The sequence below is a fragment of the Haemaphysalis longicornis genome, unplaced genomic scaffold (assembly GCF_048455015.1).
Source record: "Haemaphysalis longicornis isolate Haplotype H1 unplaced genomic scaffold, Haemaphysalis longicornis Haplotype H1 scaffold_2, whole genome shotgun sequence".
Lineage (NCBI taxonomy): Eukaryota > Metazoa > Arthropoda > Arachnida > Ixodida > Ixodidae > Haemaphysalis > Haemaphysalis longicornis.
Window position 1 is genome coordinate 192,980,144 of NW_027526295.1, and position 22,345 is coordinate 193,002,488.

The window sequence follows — 22,345 nt, forward strand, 5'->3', positions numbered from 1 at the left end:
CTGTCACTGCCTTTCTACGAGAAGCAAACAAGATCGCCCTACCTGTGACCAGAAACTGTGACCGTTGTGACCCCATCCGTGTTGTCCGTGTAGACTCCGCAAAGACGGCCAGTCGGCATGTGCCACAGCTGTTGGAAAAAGCAAGCAAGCGAACAAAAAATTACACCCAGTTGATTACAAACAAGACAAGACTCAAGTTCATAACCTGCCGTTGAGACAGGCAAAGAAGTTTGGCGCTGCCTCCAAAACATGCAGCATTTATTAGAGGTAATACGTCATTTTGACAGGACACATTAATTTTCTTCCATCACAGTGCATTCCTTTCCATAGTCCAAACACTAGGTGGCAATTCAACCACCTCTTCCCACCTATGCCCCTCACATGTGTAAGGTGAAATTACGTCATCGCTGACGTGGCAAAACATGCGGTGCGATGGGACATCAGACGGTTTGTCTTTTTTAGTTAATTTTTTTCTCAGTGACTAAATCAACATTTGCTGCTGGACAAGTGTTGAGGGTATTACAAAACACCGAATATCCTATTTTTAAACCAAAGCTGTATGTAGTCTTCATGGCCCTATTAAGGGGAGACCTAGGTCGCAAAGTAGCGATCTTGTGAAAAAAAAAAAAAAAATCACTTTTTTGTTTAATGTTGCATTTTCATCCTTCGACTTTCATAAACTTTATTTCTGAAAAGATCAGGTCGAAATTCGCACGAGAGATTAGTGAAAAATGTCCATAAGTGGACAGTGGCGGCTCAAGAAATAGCCAAAAGTCACGAAAGTCCACTCCGTTTGCGTCCGTCCTATTGCGGGAGCGCGCCGCCACCTGCCATGTGCGATTGGCCATGTGTGCAGTGACGGCCGCGATCGCCATATTACACCAACCGTAGTTTCATATTTCCACAGAAAATAAAAGAAAAACAAGGGAAAGAATGCACATGTTGAGTGTTTTGAATAGCGTGCCACAAAGCGTGCAGCTGCCATTGGACGGCGCCTGATGGCAACGTAATCCAATGGCCGCACGCGTTCCAGAGTAGCACTGATTGATCATTTTATGCAGCTTTCTTCACAATTCCACATCATGGCCAGCCTAAAAAAGTGTGATTTCAACGCCCGGAGGTACAGAACTGTACACGAGCACTGAGGAACATGGCAAAAGGCGCTTCAGAAAGCTACGGAGACAGCTGGTGCCTTCGAAACTCTGACGGCCGCAAGGCCTACTGCCGCCGCCGATCACAGCGACCGTGGTTCTGATATGAACTCCGCTGGAAATATCATGCCATGGTCGGTCAAATTACAGTGCTGGAGGGTTCTAACTAGCTATGCTTTGTATACAAGGATCTCTTTACTGTGGCAAAGTTTCAGGCAGTGACAACTGAATTTCCGCGAATACAAATGTCTAAAACTTTCAAGCTCGATTTTCTCGTTTTCAGATTTCTGGTAAGCTTCACGTTCTGTAGAAAATCATTTGGAAACACAAAATTGACCTCTGAAAACAAAATCCAGCATACATATACTTGAAGATTTGTAGAATGCAATTATCTACTTGAAAGCTATGATAGTTCACCAAAGGAGTTATGAAAGCACCAGGGTGTTGTTCCAGGGTATTATAAAAAAAATTAGCTAGACTTTCGTAACTTTTTTTGCATATTTACAGTATTTGCACGCAGCTATTACCTAAATAATTGCACTCTGCAATATCCGAAGGATTAAATGAGCTACAGCAAGATGTCTTTCGTGAATATTTGCTACATGTATATGTTTCCACAAAAATTACTACAATTTGCTCTTGTGGATGACATAACTCAAAAACTATTACAGCCACACAGAAACTAATTGCATATTTGAAATCTGCATGAAAAATTTTATGTCAATCTGAATTTTTCAGACCTGCAGTACAAATAATAAAAAAAAAGAATTGTTTCAAAGAGCAACTCCCCTTAAAGGAACGCCAATATGCAAGCAGCATGCAACTGGCATGATTCAACAACTAGTCCTGAATGTCGAACTCCAGTATAGAGTTGCATCTTCAAGATTAACCAGGGCCCACTTGCTCAAAGCCCAATACAACAGACTTATTCGCAGTCTAAACTTATTGGCGGACTTATGCGGGGTATTATGTTCCCTAGGCTATAAGACACTTTTCGGAAACTTATAAGACTGCAAATAAGACTCTAATAAGCCTGCTCCGAGCAGTCTTATTCACAGACTTATGCTGACGTGGCCGGTCATTTCATCATAAAGGTTGACCTCCACGCAGTGAACAACGACTGAAGAAGCCGTCGAAGTGGCGATTGACGCCCAGCCGCAGCAAGGCCGTCGGGAGAGACAGTAAAAAGGGCCGGACAGTGCGACTGACAGAATCCGCAAGGCCAACCTACTTTGATGCGGCAGCGACGGCTGCAGCCAACAACCGTTTTCAACTTTCGCTGTGCGCTATGAGAGAAAGAGAGAATAGTCTTTAATGATACTGGTGAGCTTAGCCTGGCCAAGGCACCTAGCTTGCTGCACCAGATGTATGAAAAAATGAAATCGACGAAGAGATGATGATAATGACTGTGATGAAGATGATGCGCTCATTAATAGAGACCTATTTAAAGAGTCTGATCGGCGTGTGCTTGTTGTTCCCGGGTAGGGCGGCTTTCTTTCTCCCTCACGTCAAACAAAGATGGTCAGGAATGATCGCCTGCGGCCCAATATTTGTCCCAAGCAGACATTGGGCAGCCGAGTGCGCAGTGCGGATGCGGGACTGTCTGCTATGTTGGCTGTTGGCGCACAGTGGCTATAAAAAAAATGCGGCACAGAAGTGACCGCACAAATGCATTTTTTTTAATAAAATCACAGCCATTAACTGAGAAACAACAAATAGGCGTTCATAATAGAACTGAAATGTGACAACAAAACTATACACAACAGCAAAACGTTGACAGCATGCAATGCCTCTTCCCGTGAGCGTTAAATAAAATCACATTTTCAAAGAGAAGCTGTGCACATTTGGCGTCTTTCCATCAGTCCCTACGAACGTGGTGGTTAGGGTTTGTACTTTGATTGCAAAAATCTGCTTGAGCAACTGGGATGGTATGTGTGTAAAAGCATGCATGATATGAACATTCAGCTATATTCTACAGCTGCAGCCCTGGGTAAGCAAGCTACCGTCTAGGCAGTGGGTTATTGTGATCGTGTAGCCGTTCCCAGCGGTGTGAGCCGCTAAACTGCTCATTGCATCTGAGTGTATGACGATGAACCTGAAGCCAATTCACGACTGTCTAATTCACGGCGAAGGGAAAAGCACGACTTGTGTTGCAATAACGTAAGACAATGTTAGTGCTTTTCACTTCAGGCCAGTCGGTCTATCGGGCTCCCACTTTGTAGCAGACGATCTTTGTTTATGACCTTGTTGACTTGGCCGGGCGACTGAGGACCGGCGGTCCAACTGCGTGAGGTGGCCTACCAAGGATGACGGGTCATTGTAACATATTAGTGACAAGGTTCACATATGCCGCCTGATGGTTAACGTTCCCTAAAGTATCCGATCATGGTTCAAACTGAACGCTTGCCCAATGCTGGCGGCGCCAACCAGCAGTTTTGCTGCGTATCCTCCCGCACATGTCTCTCCAGTGCATGTCCATGTACCCGCTGTCCCTATAGACTTCAATAAGACTGCTTTCTAACCTAGCCTGTGGGTTTTCGAGAAAGCGCACCAGTCCGAATCTTATTCATAGACTTATTGAAGTCCGTGGATAAGACTAGACTGTGGGTAAGACTGCCAATAAGCATGTCTCTTCGAGCAAGCGGGCCCAGATGTGTCTGAATAATGCCGCACTCTCAGAAGCTTAGTTTCTTTTTGAACCCGACAGTAAATCTAGACGCCCAGTTCACCTCCAAGCACAAGAGTGGAGCGATGCTGACCTCCAGACGCCCATTCTGGCATCCCACGACAAGCCAGTGGCTGTAGCTGCCCATGCACCAGATGGGCTGGAACTCCAGATTGGCTCCTGCTGCTGCTGCTGCCGCCTGGCTGGTCACCATGCCAGCAGGGGCAAGCCCATCTCCCCCTCCAGCCATGGTGGCTGCCAGGGGATGCAGCTCCTCACGTGCCGACTCCCGTATCTGGTGCATGGAGAGCTCACGGTCGTCCGCTTCGCGAGACACTGAAGAGTGCAGGCAGGGCGGCACAAACCTGTGGGGAACGTATTTGGCGAAGCATCAGGATGAGCATAGTACCATGCATGAAGATGCGTATCGATGAAAATTAACCCCTGAATTGGCGGATTCAGAGAGAGGTCCGGATGTCCCCCCGCAAGAAGGTGACTGCTCAAGTCACAGAAAAAGTCCAGTTGATTTTTTTTTTATTTCTCGTATTTTTGGTTTCTAAAATTTCAGTGAATATAAAAAGGCTACCATCCTCCTCCAAACAATCGTCATCCCCACTTGCCTCGAGAAGTCGTATCCCTTGTGACGGCCATCTTCGGGTGTGACTCCGGGAGAAAGGCCGGCCGGGCTTCCCTGCCCCACGAGAAACTCGGGGCCGTGCTCCCTGCCGTGCTCTCTGCTGTGCTCTCTGCTGAGCCCAAAGTCGCAGGAGTCCGTGGGTGATGAGCCATATGTGGAGTCGGAAGAAAAGCTGCCACTCGCACGCAGGTTGTAGTTCTCACTGCTGGGTTTCTTCAAGCCACCTCTAAAAGATGAGTGTGAAAGCAAAGATAAAAAGAGGAAGCCTTTCCAGCTGGTCAAGGCCACAGGACGCAATTGAAGTTATCAGGAAGGCATGGTGGCTGGCAAAACATTACCGGCATTAATGATTGGACACGCCAATTTTGAGCAGCAAAAATGGGGAGGGGGGAAGTAAAAAAAAGAAAATAAAGAAAGAAAGAGAAATAATAATAATAATAAAAAAAAGAACTGTCTGCTGTATTAATTTTACTTTCCATCTACAAGTCCCCAAGAATGTACCTGCAAACTAGTACTGTATTTTCGTGGTTCTGAGCACCCCTAAATTTTAAGCACACCCCACCACTACTTTCCAAAAAGAAAAAAAAAAAGGAAAAAAAAAAGCTTGCTTGCATTTGAAATATCAGCCTGAGATGTCGAAGTGGCACAGTCTTCCCTTTATGTACACAGCCAGGCTAGACTGGGGGCGTGAACTCTATTCCGGTGAGGCTAGCCTAGCTGTGTTTCGCATTGTTGCCTTCCAACACGACGGGAAAGCTACAGAAAGCTACAAAAGCTACGCCAACCCTAACGGTGGATTTCAGACGTGTGGATGCGTGTCCAAGTTGACGTTGTGGCCGAGCCCTTTAAGAAACGTTAGAGTACAAATTGCTTTGACAGAACAGAAGATGACCTGCTGTGGGAATACTGAGAGCAGCGGCTCAAGCTTTGCGACACACTCGAGTGGTAGTGTGAGTGACTCGGTATAAGACGTAAGCAGTGAATTCACTGCCCATTCCTACCTATTTTAATGTGTTCTGTAAAACTCATCCCCTGCACCTGTGTCGTCTAGATGTTGCTGCGAAAAGTATGTGTGTATGTGTGCACGTATGGGGGGGGGCATTTTATATATTTCAAATCTAAGCACCCACTTTGAGCATCGATGTCGTGGAAAAAAGGGGGTGCTTAGAATCAAGTAAGTACGGTATTACGGCTGTGGCCCTTCCTGAGCAAAAAGGAATGCGAGGTAAACCAGTATTTGCTGGGTAGACTGCAAGAAATTTTTCTGCAAGGGGGCAGAATAACGTGTTATGTAACCTCAACCTGAGGCCACGCAGGCAAAATCTGACAGCACATTTGTGCTCAGCATGGCCAAATACAACACTGAACATAAACATCACAAGCACTTAGGTTCCAAAAATCACAAAAATGCCCTTAAACCCATTCCGGTCCAGACCTCTCACCCACTTTCCGGCCATTCCAGTCTGGAAAGCGGGTAAAAGGTCCAGACCGGAACGGCTGGACCTTTTGCCTGGTACTTCTGAGAAAAACCGTAAAATTGAAGCTTGAACACCTAAGTTGGGCATACTCTGACAGCGGACCGCTGTGGCCCTGTTTTCGCGTACGGTTGTGTCGGGCAGGGCCCAACAATAGACTGCAAAGCATTATTAAAACCAGTGTCCCCCCACAAAGTCAAATACAGTAGAATCTCGATGATACGATTCTGGGTGATACGAATTTCGGGATGATACGAATTTCTGAAAAGTCCCGGCAAAATTGCATTGTTTGCAATGGGAAAAATTTCGGCTGTTACGAACGGACCTGGGCGGCCCGGCGGATGATACGAACGAGCCGGCGAGGCGCCCGACTGCCGAACAAGCAAGTGACGGCTCTCTCTCCCCATTTGTCACTCTTCTTTCTCCAGAAACGGCCGGGCTGTTGTTTTCTGCTCGCGAAAACGCGCCCCGCATGTCCCATGCGCGCCGCGAAACCTCTCGCAAGCTGCGCGCACCGCGGCCGGCGGCGGCAACATGGCGGCAGCTTCGGCCGCGAAGTGGCACGGCCGCTCGAGCGACCGCTTCTAGCCGCTCTTTAAAATGCCGCTCAAGGCAGACACGAAGTTGCTTGTGCAGTAAAGGAGCTGATAACGTTGGCGAAAACGGTACTATAAAACATCATCCGCGCCGCTAGTGAAAGCGCCCATAAAATATCTGCCGGAGTGCTAAGCCTAAACATCTCGGGCGGAGCCAGCCGGCTGTCTCTAGCGTTTCGCAAGTCGTCAGCGTCATTTTCTGACCGAGGTAGGAGATACCGCGGGCGCGAAATCGTCAATGCGGCTGTGAAAATACAGCGCGCGCAAAGCTGAGGCGTGCGAATCGCGTGCAAAAACGCACCATGCTGTTCACGCTTGACTGTTGCGGCGTGTAGCGAGCTTGGACACCGTGAGTGAGGAGACAAGCGCGAAGCTAGGCGAAGCGTTACGCGCTCCAGAAAGGACTGCTTTGTGACATGGGGGTTTAAAAGAAACAGAAAAAATCACGGATTTCTTCACGCGAAAGTAAGAAAAGAAATAAACGAAAACTTTTTTCAGCGCTCAATTTTTTGGTCTGTGTTGGTTCATACGAATTTCGGATGATACGAATATTTTTCGCGGTCCCGCGAGATTCGTATCATCGAGATTCTACTGTACCAAAGAACTGGCTCACATACTATTGCCCTTTTTCTGGCCCCCTCTGCACTAATAGAAGTGTCAGTAATTTCCAATAATTTTCTACTTTTGCCACCTGTCAAGCCTCTGATTCGGAACCATGCTTGCAATGTTGGGTGCAAGCACTAAAGCCACTAAAGGTGCTGAAAAAGTGCGAAAGTGCGCTTTAAATCCCTCATGCTCATTTTCATCACTCCCGTCACACATCTCACACCACCTGTTTTACGACCTCTCGGTAAGAGTGAGAGTTTGGGCCCTAGTTGCAATACCCGCAGCTCCCTCCGCCACCATCTCCTGCATCTCAGGCCACTGACTCCCAAAGCATCGACAAGCAAGTGACACACATAGCGGGAGGAGGGGGGGGTTGAACGAGCTCCTCACCTTCTCCTGTTCAGGACATTGACACACTCGCCCGTGTTGGAGTCCCAAATCCGCACGTCTCCACTCAAGTCGGAGCTCACGATGGTGTTGTCCACAGTGGTGATGCACTCGATCTCCTGCGAGGCAGACATTGTGCGTCAGCAAAGCAATGGCCTCACACAGAGACCCTGCAATAAAGTGCTGACAACTGAGAATTAAATAGTTTTAAAATCAAATAAAATAGCTCGATTCGACAACATACTTCACGGGTGTGCTTCAAGGCCTATCGCCATAGTTTTGCGCAAGTGTGCAGTTACAAACAAAAGTTGATGGGCCACCAGAATGGCTATTTAGTGGCCATTCTCTTGCACACTGCCAATTATATGGGAAATCCAGAGTCATTTCCAAACATAAGACAATGGCAGGGGCTTCTATGGAGAAGCACCCCCAAATTACCAATCTCATGGCACGCACAGATTTGCTCATGACTGTAGGTTCCTTGTTTTTCATGCATCGTCCAAGCAAGTCTGTTCTCATCTCGTGAAGTATTCCATGTCCCTCCCCCAGTTACTTTAAGACCTGTAATCAGCTCTAGCAAAGAAGGCCTACATCTTCCATATATGGCGACTACATATGGTTTCTTTCATTCGTAAAAAGCCCTTTACAGACATTCTACCCCACTCTCCCGTCCTTTTATTTCAAACGAGCATTTTGCTCTGCTGCTGAGAGAACATTCACTGTGTTGAAAATGACAAGCATCATATGCAAGCAGCAAACTAGACGCAAGAGTATTTTCTCGCTTGAAAATAACAAAGTTGGTCCAGCCAATCAGAAGAGGCATGGCAAATCTGCACAGAACAAGGCAAATCTAGTTGCCCTGAATGCCCAAGGGGGCAACGTCATGTCAGAAGCCTCTCCACTTGCTGCACTCGAAAAGACACGCACAAGGGGGGGGAGAGAAAAAAAAGTGCCGACCTGCTTCAAGAAATAGTTTGCAAAAAATACTAACTCTAACAAAAGTCAACGTTGATACTCCCTTTCACACCCGAGGTGCTTCATTATCAAACTCGCCACAATCGACATATTGTTTTGCGGTGCCCCCAGCATGCCCAACTCCTGCCAGTCAGCAACTGTGACTCGTGCAGCAGCAGCAGCGGCAGCCAGGGTACCTGTGCGTGTCCCTGCAGCTCGATGGGGTAGGTGTCCAGCAGGAGGAAGGTGTCCCCTGCCCGGGGGGACGAGGGGTACAGGGTGGACCAGGAGGTGCGCCACTCGGCGTAGTTGCGCGAGCACATGCACCGGTACAGAGTCACCAGCAGGTACACCAGGAACAGCACCGTCGGCACCGACAGCGCCAGCACCAGGGTGGCCTCCGCGCGGCTCGCCGGGTGCATCGTCCCGCTCGCCGAGTTTTCTGCGGGGCCAAGAGTGGGATACGGCCGTCAAGCAGCTGTTACCACACCGTAACGTCTATTAAGCAATGCATGCGGCAGCACGATGAAATGCAAACAGCCCAAGTTGGCTGTGTCATGTTAAATGCTGCCATCGTGTCTTTGGACTAAAAGAAAGGGAGGCGATGCCCTTTGATTTGGGCACAGAGAGCACATAAAGTGGCTATGGCTGGCTGAGAATCAGGAAAAGAACTACCATTATTAACAACAGCTTCATTTTAGAGAAGTGCGCGGAGTATACTGAACCCCTATACATATAGCCTTCATAGATTATGAGAAAGCATTCGACTCGGTCGAAACCTCAGCAGTCATTCAGGCATTACGGAACCAGGGGGTAGACAAGCATTATGTAAGTATACTAGAGGATATCTACAATGGGTCCACAGCTACCATCATCCTCCATAAGGAGAGCAGTAAAATCCCTATAAGGAAGGGCGTCAGACAAGGAGACACAATCTCTCCAATGTTATTCCCAGCATGTTTACAAGAAGTATTCAGAACGTTGGATTGGGAACAGGGGGGAGTTACGGTTAATGGAGAATACCTCAGTAACCTCAGATTTGCTGATGACATTGCCTTGCTAAGTAACCCGGGGGACGAACTGCAAAGCATGCTTACCGCACTGGACAAACAGAGTAGAACCGTGGGCCTGAAAATTAATATGCAGAAAACTAAAGTAATGATCAATAACCTCGGGACAGCAGAGAGGTTTGAGATAGGTGGCAAGGCAGTGGAAGTGGTAAGCGAATATATTTACTTAGGCCAAGTTGTGACCCCGGATCCCAACTTAGGCAGAGATGAAGAAGGATAAGAATGGGGTGGAGTGCATTCGGCAGACATTCTCAGATAATGAATAGCAGCCTACCATTGTCGCTGAAGAAGAAAGTGTATGACAGCTGCATCTTACCGGTACTCACCTACGGGGCAGAATCTTGGACTAAGAGGGTTCAACTTAAATTGAGAACAACTCAGCGGGCAATGGAACGAAAGATGATACAGTCGAACATGGATATATCGAACACGGATATATCGAATTATTGTCTATATCGAACAGTTTGATCCTCCCCTTGAAAATCCCATGCAAAAGTATAGCGCTTTTGTACGTGTGTATCAAACTCCCGATCACAGGCACATTCGATATGTCCAACGCCGCATCGCAAACGCCCCTACAAGTGTTCTTCCCCTGATTAGGTGGATGTAATGATGATGGGAAGCACACAGCAAGCACTGTAACAGGTGCTTGCTGTGTGAAAAGCGGCTTTGTTGAGCGGCTCCAGGCGAGGGTGTTCTGATACTGAAGACGACAGCGCTGAGTGCCTCGAGAGTGAATTTAGAGAGCTGTCAGCATTCCTATGCGCCATTGCGAATGGCGCAACGGAAAACGTGTTTGTATGAACTGACGACGGTGTGTAGGCTGTGGCGGACATCCCCGATGCTGAAGAAGCGAACCCTACTAGCAGCCCTGACAACGTTCCCTACCGCCTACTGCAGCCGAGCTTGCGTTCAGATTTGCCACTATTGTGGCGCAGTGTACAATGCCAGATTTTCTTATCTGTACGGCGTTTATAAGCTTGAGGAAAGTCTGGTGAACTTTATGACAGGGAAGAAGAAGCAAACGAATGCAACAGACCTTTTCATGTTAAGTTAAATAAAGTACGAAACCTGTTCGTTGTGCTGTGGTTCAAATTTTCCGTTCTGTGAGGAACAAATCGGTGAGCTACTGCTTGTTGCCACTTGGAAAAGCTTTCAGTGATGTGCGGAGTCTTCAGATAAGCTTCAGATGGGCATATTTTATATTTAGAATTATTGATACTTCGAACTATTTCGCGATCCCCTTCAAGTTCGATATATCCGTGTTTTACTGTAGGTGTAACATGAAGGGACAAGAAGAGAGCGGAGTGAGTCAGAGAACAAATGCGTGTTAAGAACATCTTAGTAGAAATTAAGAAGAAGAAATGGACGTGGGCAGGGCGTGCAATGCGAAGGCAAGATAACCGTTGGTCATTAAGAGTAACAGAGTGGATCCCTAGAGAAGGCAAGCATGGCAGGGGGCGGCAGAAAGTTAGATGGGCAGATGAGATCAAGAAGTTTGCGGGGATATAAATTGGTCACAGTTGGAACAGGACCGGGATAATTGGAGATTAATGGAGGAGGCCTTTGCCCTGCAGTGGGCGTAGATAGGCTGATGATGATGATGATTAACAGCAGCACTGGCAACCTCACCACCAATGATATTGTTATGTGGTGGCAAAATGAAGGCAGCACGAACCATGGTAGATAAGAACGATCCATATTCACAATATCTACAAGCAGGCTGTGAGAGAGCCCCCACAGGCTACATCCACACCCAGCTCCTTCTTTGCCAATAGTTGGGATGCTCTAGTGATCACTTCGTTGTCATCTCATGACAATATCACAAAAACCCACACATAATATATATATCCTCATGTTATGATATACAATATGAGGATATACAGTGGAATCTCGGTCATACGAATCTCAAGGGGCGGCAAAAATATTCGTATCACCCGAAAATTCGTATCATCAGAAAACGAGAAAAAATGGAAATGTGCTGCGCATGCGACAGGCGGCGGCAATATGGCGTTGGCTCTTGCCGCGGAGAGGTGCAGGTAGCTTCAGCAACCGCTTCTAACCTTTTGTTAAAACGGAGCTCAATGTGTAAATTAAATTGCTCATGCGGGAAAGGAGCTGACAGTATGGGAGAAGCACTATAAAATGTCATCTACGCCAAATATCCACCGCGGAGGTGGCCCAGCCAGCTGCTGCTAGCGCTCCGAAATTGCCGCAATCACAATGAGGCGCGCGTCTCCCTATTGGCGCAAGTCGTGAGGCTCCTCCCAATGCAGTTAGCGGTAACCGAGGCAGAGGCTGGCGCCTGGGTGCCGGGCTGAATCGTCAGCGCGGGCGCCAAAAGAACGCGCGCTCATCGCCGACGCGACGCGCGCACACAAACTCAAGCCTGAACCGCATGCCATCCGGGCGCGTCGGCGTTTGCGCGCGCGTTTTTAAAATGACGCGCGACGCGCGCGGCAGTGGGAGGAGCCTGCCGACTTGCGCCAACGGGGAGGCACGCTCTTCCTGGCGGCAGTTTGAAAGCGCTCCGGACAGCCCGCTGGCTCCGCCGGAGATGTTTAGGCTTACCACGGTGGCGGATATTTGATAGGCGCTTTCCCTAGCCGCGCGGACGATGCTTTACAGTGTCGTTTTCGGACTCATCAGCTCCCTTACTTCATAAGCAACTTCTTTTGTTCTTTAAAGAGCGGTCAGAAGCGGTCGGTCGAGCCACCCGCCCTACTTCGCGGCCGTTGACGCCGCCATGTTGCCGCGGCTTACCGCGCCGCGCGCCGCATGCGGGTGGTATTCGCGGTGGCGTCAGCGCGCCTGTGGCGTGCGCGGCGCGTTTTCGTGAGCAGAAAACGCTCCATGCAGTTCACGCTTAATGATTTTGTGCCTGCGTGCGACCAAGGCCACACGGCCGCACAAACACTCCCGCCTCCCGTCCACGCCGCAGTCATCTGCTCGCGGCTCGCATGTTCGTATCACCCGCACCGGGTGATAAATGCGAACGGATCATCCGAATTTTTTTACATTGCGTACAATGCATTTTGGCCGGGGAATTTTGAAAATTCGTATCACAACGAAATTCGTATCAACCGAATTCGTATCACCGAGATTCCACTGTAATATGACAGCACAGATAATGACCATCTTTGAGAAGAATTCTCGGACAAGGGACCGTTCAATGACAGTGTGCTTTACTCATACAGTTGAACCTCGTTATAAGAGACACTGATGTAAGAGACAAATGGGTATAAGAGACACTATTCACCCACATGGTTGGCTGCCCTATCTTTCCCATTAAATTGACCTCTTTTATAACAGACATCGGATATAGAAGATTGGTTATAAGGGACAAGTCATCCTGGAACTTTAATCAATAATCTTGCTTGTAACAGACATTTTAACTTCAGATGCAGAGCCACCAGTCACTAATTGCAGTTGCTTCCATTCTGGAAACACAGGTGGATGACAGACGCCTGCAGTCGCTATTTATTATACCTTCAGCAAACACAAAGTGGTTCAGTCAGCTATGAAATGACGATGAGAAGCCCTGCCAATGGAAATGCAACTTACAGAAGTGGTTGAAGCTTACTGCCATCCATTGGAGCGCGACCGCACATGCAGGCTCTCCCACTCGCGTAGCTCCCAATCAAGAAGCATCGCAGATGTTGAGTCCTGCAAGCGTAATGAATAGCCTGAGCACACAGCGGAAGAAGCTGTGCACCATGGCTATTCATCAGGCTTGTGAACTCAACATCTACGATTCATCTTCCACAAACAGTGAAAGAAGAGAAAGCTTGTAGAATCAGTTGTAAAAAACAGTGTAAGTACAGTCATGAAGCAAACAAAGATTCAGAACTGTTTCATAAATTTTGGGGCCAAACATACGTTAGAATGAGTCTTTTGAAACATGCTGTAGCGTTCTTTTGAGCTTATTTTAGTAATACGGTGCCCACATTGAACTAGGGTCTGATTAGTAAGTGAAAACATGGTTCCCTGCTTATAAGAGACATCTCATATAAGAGACAGAAACTGCTCCCCGGTACGTGTCTCTTATAAAGGGGTTCAACTGTAATTTACAGGGATTAAACTTTTGTTTTTGCTTTTGATTGATTGTAGGGTTTAATGCGCCAACGCAACGCAGGCGATGAGGCGCGTCGTAGTGGAGTGCTTCGGATTAATTTTGACCACCTGGGGATCTTCAGCGTGTGCCAAAATCTCGTACTCACGGGCGTTCTTGCTTTTCACCCCCATCAGAAAAGCAGCCGCCGCGGCCAGGAATCGGACCCGCGTCCTTGTTTTTGTTTTCGCTGTCCACAGAACTCTCCACTTGCGGGTCCATACTACATGAGAATATTCCCTCGTTTTATTATCAGAGCTCTGTAGGTGCTGCACTATAAACTCAATAATTGCACACCACAGCAACACCCAGATGTGGCCCAGGAAGAAAGGCAGCCCGACAGACACGGACGCTAACCTTGCTCTGCGTCAATGTTGGGTATGATCCGCCAGTTAGTGTGGAAGACGGTCTTGTGGTCGTCGGGGTGACGCATCTCAATGGCCCTGCTGGCAGGCACAGGCACTGAGAGGAAGATGGGAGGCAGGATACTGATGTACCTGAGGGAACAAGACATTCGTGTCAGTCAACCGCAGCCAAGACTCGACTGCATTCAAGCATGTTCTCAGCCTGTACAAGACAACCATTACACCCAATGCCAAAGCCCCCTGAAGCCATAGAGTTTCATACTGATATACATCAGAGGGAAATCTGGCACCCCTGTCTACGGGCAGCCGCGCTTCAGCGAGTGTTCCGCCATGTATTGAGTAGGAACATTCCACTTGTCCTTGTCATGGCTCATGAACAGGCTGAAAAGTTGCCTGCGGCTGCGAAAAAAACAAATAATATTTGTAAATGATTACTTAAAGTTGTTTTATCAATAGAAGAATAGAGCTCCAAAAGATTTATTTGTCAGGAATTTTTCAGAAGCTTCATGCAAGAGGATCAAGAAAAAATGTTACCCTTTTTCGTCAATTTTGGCTTAAGGGGGGACGTGGCTTTCAAAATCAACTTTTTTATTTCTTTGTGGATTTTGATGAAAATTGGCACAGCAACTGGAAATGCTTCTGTGATAACACTATAAAAATTTCAAAGTAATATTTTGAAAACTTTTTTATGTATGAAATATTCTTTCTGTTCCGCTTGTACCGAGCTTGAGCGGCTTATAAAACACGATAGAAAACTTGTTCGAAGTGCTTTGCATTCCCAAATGAATGGACGAGGTCGTGACAGTTTTAGAATTTTTTTTTTACAACACAATGTTTTTTAGTTTTCATTTTTTTAGAGGTTATTGTGCAACAGGCATGTCAACTGTGAACGATTATTTGAATAAAAAAATCACAAAAAACAAATCTGGAAAACCAAAAGTGTCACGACCTGAACAGTTCATCAAGGAATGTAATGCAAGAAACGGAATCAAAATAGACCCAGCGGTCATGAAGAAATCCCTGGTACAAGCGAAACAGGTGGCAAAAAAAAACGTTTTGAGAAAACGGCTTCCGAAGTTGCAACATAGGCTTCACATATCAGAAGTCGTCACGGTTGTAGCCTTTCATGTCCTTTTGAACATGGGGCTTCTGGAAGGCCTTGCCTTGAAATTGGAGTGCCTTTTACAGCCTTTCTCTTTCCAGAAAACATCATTTTCAGCTCCTCCGTGAAGAGTACATACCCCCTTTGCAAACCAAACGGAGGGAAGATGGGTTTCAATGGGCTTTCAATGCAAAGTATGGTTAGTTGGTTGGCTGTATCGCACTGGACAACCTCCTTTTGCAGTGTTGTCACCATGGCAACAAGTTAAGCATTTTTTTTACTTAAATTTGACCATTTTTGGCTTTTTTTATGTTTTATCTTGGCTGGCACAGCAACTTAGTACTAATGTGCAGGTGTTCATTGCCAAAAGTTTGCATACCACAAGGATGAAAATGAGCTACTTTGAAGCTTGGTAGAGTATTCTGCATAACTCCCAACTTCAATGCAAGAGCATATTTTTTTTACTACTTTTGACATTCAAGGCATCCAATATTTCTCGCAGCACAGCTAGCCAGTATGCCCTGAGCAATGGTATCAATAATTTCCCTAAAAAAATCACTGTTAAATGCTGCCACAGTAACGTACATTTTTAACGCAGAGAGCATATTTTTATTCCTATATTACTAACTCAAACCAGTTTGCATGAAAATTACAAGTGCACGGGAAACGTTGCGCAAGAAAGGCGATATGGCTCGCGCGCATCGCAGCGCACGCTTACCGCGACATATCGAACTTTGATTATACCGGATATGGCTGGTCAGGTCGCTTTTAAGATTAAATCTAACGTCGCAGGCATTAATTACAACTACTGGCGTTCAATCGTAACCGGTTGCCCAGTCATGTGATGCTCCAATGCGCGTCGGCTATGCCGTGCGCGCCGCAGCGTTTGACGCGTCGACTGTTTCTTTCCCAAGGCTAGCGAGCCCACAATCAAATCACAGCAATAACTAAGCGTGTAAACATCGCAAATCCAACTAAAAGTTCACTTCACGAACCGCTATCGCAAGCGCGCACACCGCGTCACCCTCCGGGGTCTGGCGACGGTAGAGTCACGCGCCCCACGAAGCGTTCGATGACCTCCGCCTTTCGAGCCACACAACTTCCCGTAATCCGGCTCGTTATCTCTGGCATTCCCATCGCGATAACGTCCGTGTTGAACACCACAGATTGAACAGAAACTCGTCCGAGCGCAGCGGCGAAAATGAACTCAATCCACTCGCTACGCAGCTCAGGCGGCCGCCATTTTGCGTTGCGCCCGCAACATCCAATCAGGAGGGTCGACGGTCTGCGCCCCGACCGGGGACCAATAGCGCTTCAGCATCTATTTCTAGCTTCGTTTGTGCGTCGTTTCTTTTCTGCTGTTTGTGCGTTTGTGAATGAACGAAGATAAAAGAGACGAGCAGAACCGGAAAGACGATCGCTCGGTCGATCTAACCATATCAAAATGGCCGCGCCCGGTAGCACCGTTGCGGAGATAGAGCGCTCCGAAAATTGCCGTTTTTTCGCCCTTTTGCGCTGATAGTTTGTCACCGCGCCTGACAAAAGTATTTTTTTATGCCACTTTGCGACGCTTTTCAGCGTAAAAACTTTGCAGACGCACAGAATAGGAAACATAGAAGCCGAATATGTGGGTTTCAAAAAAACGATGTTTTGGTCATTTTTCCGAAGTTGAAAGCCGCGTCCCCCCTTAAAGAGTGCAAGAAAAGCTGCACGGCAAGCCAAGCCGAGTAGGAGAGGAACGTTGCGAGCTGCTTTGGCAGCACCCAAGGCAGCACACTACTGTAGTGACAGATTTCCCTCTAGTATTTATTGTGCAGTATGAAACTGTTCGAAGACAATCTCCCCCTGCTATCCCTACAGGCATTCTTCCTCCAGCAGCAGTCATGCCTCCTCACCTGCCGGCCACGGAGATGTTGTAGTAGCCAAACAGTGTGGTCCAGTGCTTTGTGGGCAGGTCCTCCCAGAGGCGCACGTTGCTGTGATGCAGGTTGGCATTCTCGTGGGAGCTGGATGCTGCTGCCGGGGGATCCTTGGGGGAGGGAACCTCCTCCCCTGCTTCCTCCGCCGAGCCATTGTGGCCCGTGAACATCTGGATGAACGGGTGCACTGCATGCGGCAAGCAAGCCAGGAGGCCGCAAGTAAGTCGTCTCTGGGACTCAAAGGAACGGCAACTCTTCGATTGCACCCAAGAAGAAGTTAGGACCTTCCCCACAATGTTTTCTGCCACTTAGCGCACAAGCGCAAAGTGCTAGAAAATTGACCTGAGCCACTCCCACAATGTTCTCTACGGCCCAGCTGCTATACACCTGGCTCCATATGCTCGGGGTTTGCTGAACATAGCAGAAGTGAAAATGATTTTTCTTTTATGGCTGCCAGTGCAAAACGTCCCATACTATTTCCTTGTCACACCTGCTCCAAGGTAGGAAACCAATGTCGTTCATTTCTTTTAGCTCGTGTATTAAAGATTCCTGTGAAGTAAAAACAGAGTTGGAGACTGAATTAAAATTCCATGTAAAGTAATTTGTCCCCTCGAACAGTTACATCTCCGTGGTGTAACCAACTGCCGCGTTAAGCCCATGGCACAACCTTAGAGAGCCCATGCGCAAGCAAGCCTTTAGAAGGATGCAGTCAGAACTTGAAATCACTGTATGTACTGGCATAAGGAATACATTATTTCCCCCAGTAAACTGACCCATTTAGGGGGCCGCATTCACTACATTAGGAAATTGTTTCCCTCCTTTTTGTTTTTCTTTTTCTTTTTTTTTTTCTTCTCTAGAATGGAGCCCCAGAGTCTGGACTTTCACACACTAGGGCTCGATCTCAGTACAGTGTGTGGAAAAATTGCAGTGCTACCAAGTAGTTGCAGTAGACACATTTTACAGTAGACAAATTCTGCAACAAGAACTTAGCTAAAAACGTTGCTTCAAGAAAAATCTAATTTGAGCAAACTGTAAAAAAACAAAAACAACAACAAAAAAACAAAAAGAAGTTTGCTCCGTGTTTGAAACCAATTAGTATGATGATAATGATCTATGGACTTCTCACGGTGTGAAGCCTGTTACAGCACAGAGCACGACGACAATGTCTTTTAATTAACCAATGTCAGCATAAATTAACAACCTCGACTAAGAACAATAAAAATGGCTTTACAACCAACTCCCATTCTGTCAAAGCTGACATCAGGGCCAGCAAATGTAATACAAGCACCAGTAACATTATACATAAAAACAAAAGGACAAAAAAAGTACGCAATTAAGTTTTCAGCTAGCACTTTGCACGAGCAAGGAACATGAGGCAGAACTCAGCTAGGCAAGTTGTCACCCTTTGCAACATTGAAGGTACTGCCAGTTTATGATGGATGGCAAGAGATGAGCTGCCTAGCAGACGCCTAAAAGCAAGCTGCGCGTGTGTGTGTGTGTGTGTATATATATATATATATATATATATATATATATATATATATATATATATATATATATATATATATATATATATATATATATATATATATATATATATATATATATATAGAAAATAAGGGTTGGCCGTCAAGAAAACCTCGGAAAGCAAAGGGGAGGTTGTGGTGGGTCATAGAAAGAGATGAAGAATTTTTTGAGCTGAAAAGAAAGTGGTGAAAAAATGCCCGCCAGGTGGGATCCGAACCCACGACCTCCAGAATACCGGTCTGGTGCAATATATATATATATATATATCATATATAAAAAATAAAACAACCTGGAGTGCATGCACGTGTAGAAGGAGTTCATAAGATTAATGGTTGATATGGAATGTGCATTCATTGTGTTAGAAACGGTTTCAACTAGCTCCGTTCATTTTAAAAAAAGGCCCTTAAGCCTCAACACAACACGAACTTTGCAGGCCCACTGCCACGAGAACAGGCAACCCACGGCGCAGGCGGGCCCTCACCGGAGTCGGTAATGTTTGGCCCCAGGCTGGTGGGGTTGTCGGTGATCTTCCCCACAAGGCCCATGCTGCGCACCAGCACCACTATCCACACCACCAGGCCCAGCTGGAGAACAGGTCGGGCAGGGAAGAAAAGAAGCAGGGAAAGGGGGGGGGAGCTCAGTCCGAGTAGTGTCCGAGAGAGCAACAGAGAAGGAGTAGATCACTCTCTAACCCCTTGGCTAGTCTTTTCATACACAGCTGCTCCCAAGCCGTTTTAAAGACAAATACAGTGGTGCGATCCGCTCGAGTTGTTTTGTATCGAAAAAGGAGAGTGCAGACGACATGACTGGTGTCTCCCTCTTTTTTTTTGCTTTCTAATTTCTTTGTGAGTTAGTTTCTTCAGCATGCTTTTCTTTTCCTTTATGCACACATTAACGGCTTCATCACACGTGTGTGATGAATGATTTCACTCTCAATCGCAAGGTACTATAACCTCAGGCGGTTAGTTTCGCTTGTACAAATCACAAAAAGCAAAGTTTGGCCTAGGTATGATGCCCATTAATTATCACATAGCAGGATCTGTCTTCTCTGTAATGTAACTTTAAGGCTTTGGACGATTTAGGCTAATTTTTTAACCTGTATTTTGAGTTTGCATCACGTCTCGAATGGTTTAAAACGCCTCTACTGAATGAGCGCTGCTTGTACTGGAACAACTAGACAGACAACAGGGACAAGGAACAAGTTGGCAAAGCGCAGCATACAATCATGGCAAAAAAATAAATATGAGAACTTTTTTTTACAATGAGAGCCAAATCCAGAAACTGAAATTAAATCAGAAAAAAACTGCAGTAAAAAAAAAAAAAAAAAACCCTCCGCAATTTCTACCAGAAAACAGGTTGCAACAAAATAGGTCAGATAACACCTGGCGAATGTGTACGCAGAATGTATTTCACATCGAAAATGAGCCAGATCCTGTTGTGGCACGGACCAAAATGAGCCAAATCTATTTTCCCGATGCGAGTGTGCTTTTGGTTTGACATCCCATAACCAACACGGCTGCCTCCTTGTGAGCTCCTGCTGACAGCTCGGAGAGTCAGGCGGGATGAACTAATTACTTAATATATCAGTAAATAATCAATTAAAAATAAACAAGTAAATGATTAACTACCTACATTTTACTTACTTGAGTCAGTAAAATTCCCCTGGCTGACATGTAAAACGTATCACATAATAGCACTGACAGTGTTGCATTTAGTTCTCGTAACAAAGTTTCGCTGTTTTTTTAAATTCCGTTTCAGGTGGAATCGACTCATTTAGAAGAAATCTTCTCATATAATTGCTTTTTAAAAGACACATTAGAAAGATAATGCTAAGAAGAAACAAAAATGTGAAAACAAGCATTACCACTGCAATTTTTAAATGCTACCTAATTAGACATTATCTGACCCTTTTTAAACGCGACCACCAGTTTTTAATGCGATTCAAGTCTAAAATCCTCTATTCTCCTAGGCCTAATGTCATGCTGTATTCGAGCACGATCAAGTACAAGATCAACAGCCCCCCCCCCTACGATCAGCACCCAATGAGCGTCACTTGCCATGAGTCCCCTCTGGATGAGGCGCATGCGTGCCCAGAAGTAGACGAGGCGGAGCCGCTTGGGAAGCTTCAGGATGGGCGAGGTGGGCGTGGCAAAGACCCGAGACATGGCCCGGCCTGGCCCATAGGTCATGACGGGAATGCCGTCCGAGCGACTGCGGGAGAAGGCGCGGGAGGGTCAGGAAAGGTCTCACACAAGAAGCACAGCCTCACACGGGTGTTTGTGCTTGACTGCCATCTACTTGAAGCACTAACAGAATAGCTTACTCCCTCGCTCTAGAAAGGCAGGGCTGTCTGGAAGAAGCCCTGCAAGCATATAGAGATAAGTTAAGGCTAATCTCTGCAAATTCGACAGGGTCAATTAACTATAGCAAAAGCTTTTCAATATTTAATCGATGAGATAGACGTCACATCTTTTTTCATTAGTATTGTTTTGGATTGAAGGCTTTTGTTTGAATGGGAACACGTTATCCACATGATTTGACTGCGAACTTTTACCGCAAGCAGTAACAAGAATGTGCCGTCGTCAACTGCACATCGTTTGTCTTACTGCCTGTCGAAGTCCCACCTATTTTTTGTTCTGACAATGCACAATGCGAAAGAAATATAAAATACCACCTAGTCAAAACTAAAGCCCTTCAAAGCATTACTGACTGCAAGGCACGCACCATGTGTTTCAAGACGGCATCAAAATATGGCACTGCCACAAGTGCTTATGAACAAAGATCAAGGAAGCAAAGAGTGAGCCTTGGTTTTCAAAAACTTGCCTTGTATGTGCAGTGTTTCAATTTAGAAATCACAATTTAGCCATTGGATGTGTTCAAATAAATTGTCAACCATTAGAGCAAAAAGTCTATGGCCACCAGAACCAAGAATGAATGCAAAGCCGTTGGAGAAGCAGTAGTATAGCCAAAAATTCCAAGCGATTTCAGCTTACCGAGACCTGTACAGTACGCCCATTGAGTTCCGGTTTTCCGCATTTGTAATGTTCTTCTCGTCTTCTGCCCATGCGTTTGAGGCTTCCGACTTTCCTTTCTTCAAGTCCGATTTCTGCAAAAGCAAGCGAGAGATTAAAAAACAAGAATGTAAGAAGCATCTCCACAGTTGAAATTTTGTGTAACAAAATGTTCAATCTTCCTCCCTTGATACAAGAGAAATTATCTAAATCTAGCACCCTTTTATTGGCTACAACAAAGAACAAAATTCGGCTGTAGGAAGCCAACAGTAGGTAACCCTTTCACTGTCGGGTGTTTCTGACCGTGACGCACCCCCAGTGTCGTCTTGGTTACCGAAATATGAGGAAAGGAACATAGTGATCTATTTGACTATGATAGCATCTGGAACATAACGCGTTGAAAGGAAAGAGCGTGGGTGAGAAATCGCCTTCCTTCCAGATATTTTCAGTTTGACGTACACACTTCCGGGATGACGACCCCACTGTTTCAACATCAGAATCTGACACTGTGGAGCTCGCATCCCTTCCCCAGATGAGAAACTCTCAGAATGCGAACCCGAGCTCGGTTTGTATTCGGATCGGAATCGAAAAACCTCCTGTCCGCACTCGAAGGCCCCGCGCCGTCAACCATCCGAAAGTAACTGCGTGCGTGCATGGAAGGACCACTTTCAGCAGCCCGCACAATGCACAGCAATGAGCGAGCAAAAGCCGCGATTGAGTCATGTTTCGGTCTATTGGAGAGGCATTGGCGCATTGGGCTAACCTGGCG

General features: G+C 46.5%; 1 protein-coding gene across 2 annotated transcripts in view; it reads right to left on the reverse strand.

The window, feature by feature from the left end:
* Scap (SREBP cleavage activating protein) overlaps positions 1 to 22,345 on the reverse strand; it is a 60,490-nt gene that overhangs the window by 12,455 nt on the left and 25,690 nt on the right. For both annotated transcript variants that reach the window (XM_077699025.1, XM_077699024.1), the window contains 10 exons: positions 21,559 to 21,671; positions 20,623 to 20,776; positions 19,047 to 19,149; positions 17,015 to 17,225; positions 14,010 to 14,149; positions 8,669 to 8,913; positions 7,521 to 7,636; positions 4,437 to 4,679; positions 3,911 to 4,181; positions 43 to 128 (listed from right to left, as the gene is read on the reverse strand). In XM_077699025.1, the coding sequence (XP_077555151.1) occupies positions 43 to 128; positions 3,911 to 4,181; positions 4,437 to 4,679; positions 7,521 to 7,636; positions 8,669 to 8,913; positions 14,010 to 14,149; positions 17,015 to 17,225; positions 19,047 to 19,149; positions 20,623 to 20,776; positions 21,559 to 21,671 (1,682 nt within the window). The remainder of the gene's footprint in view (positions 1 to 42; positions 129 to 3,910; positions 4,182 to 4,436; positions 4,680 to 7,520; positions 7,637 to 8,668; positions 8,914 to 14,009; positions 14,150 to 17,014; positions 17,226 to 19,046; positions 19,150 to 20,622; positions 20,777 to 21,558; positions 21,672 to 22,345) is intronic.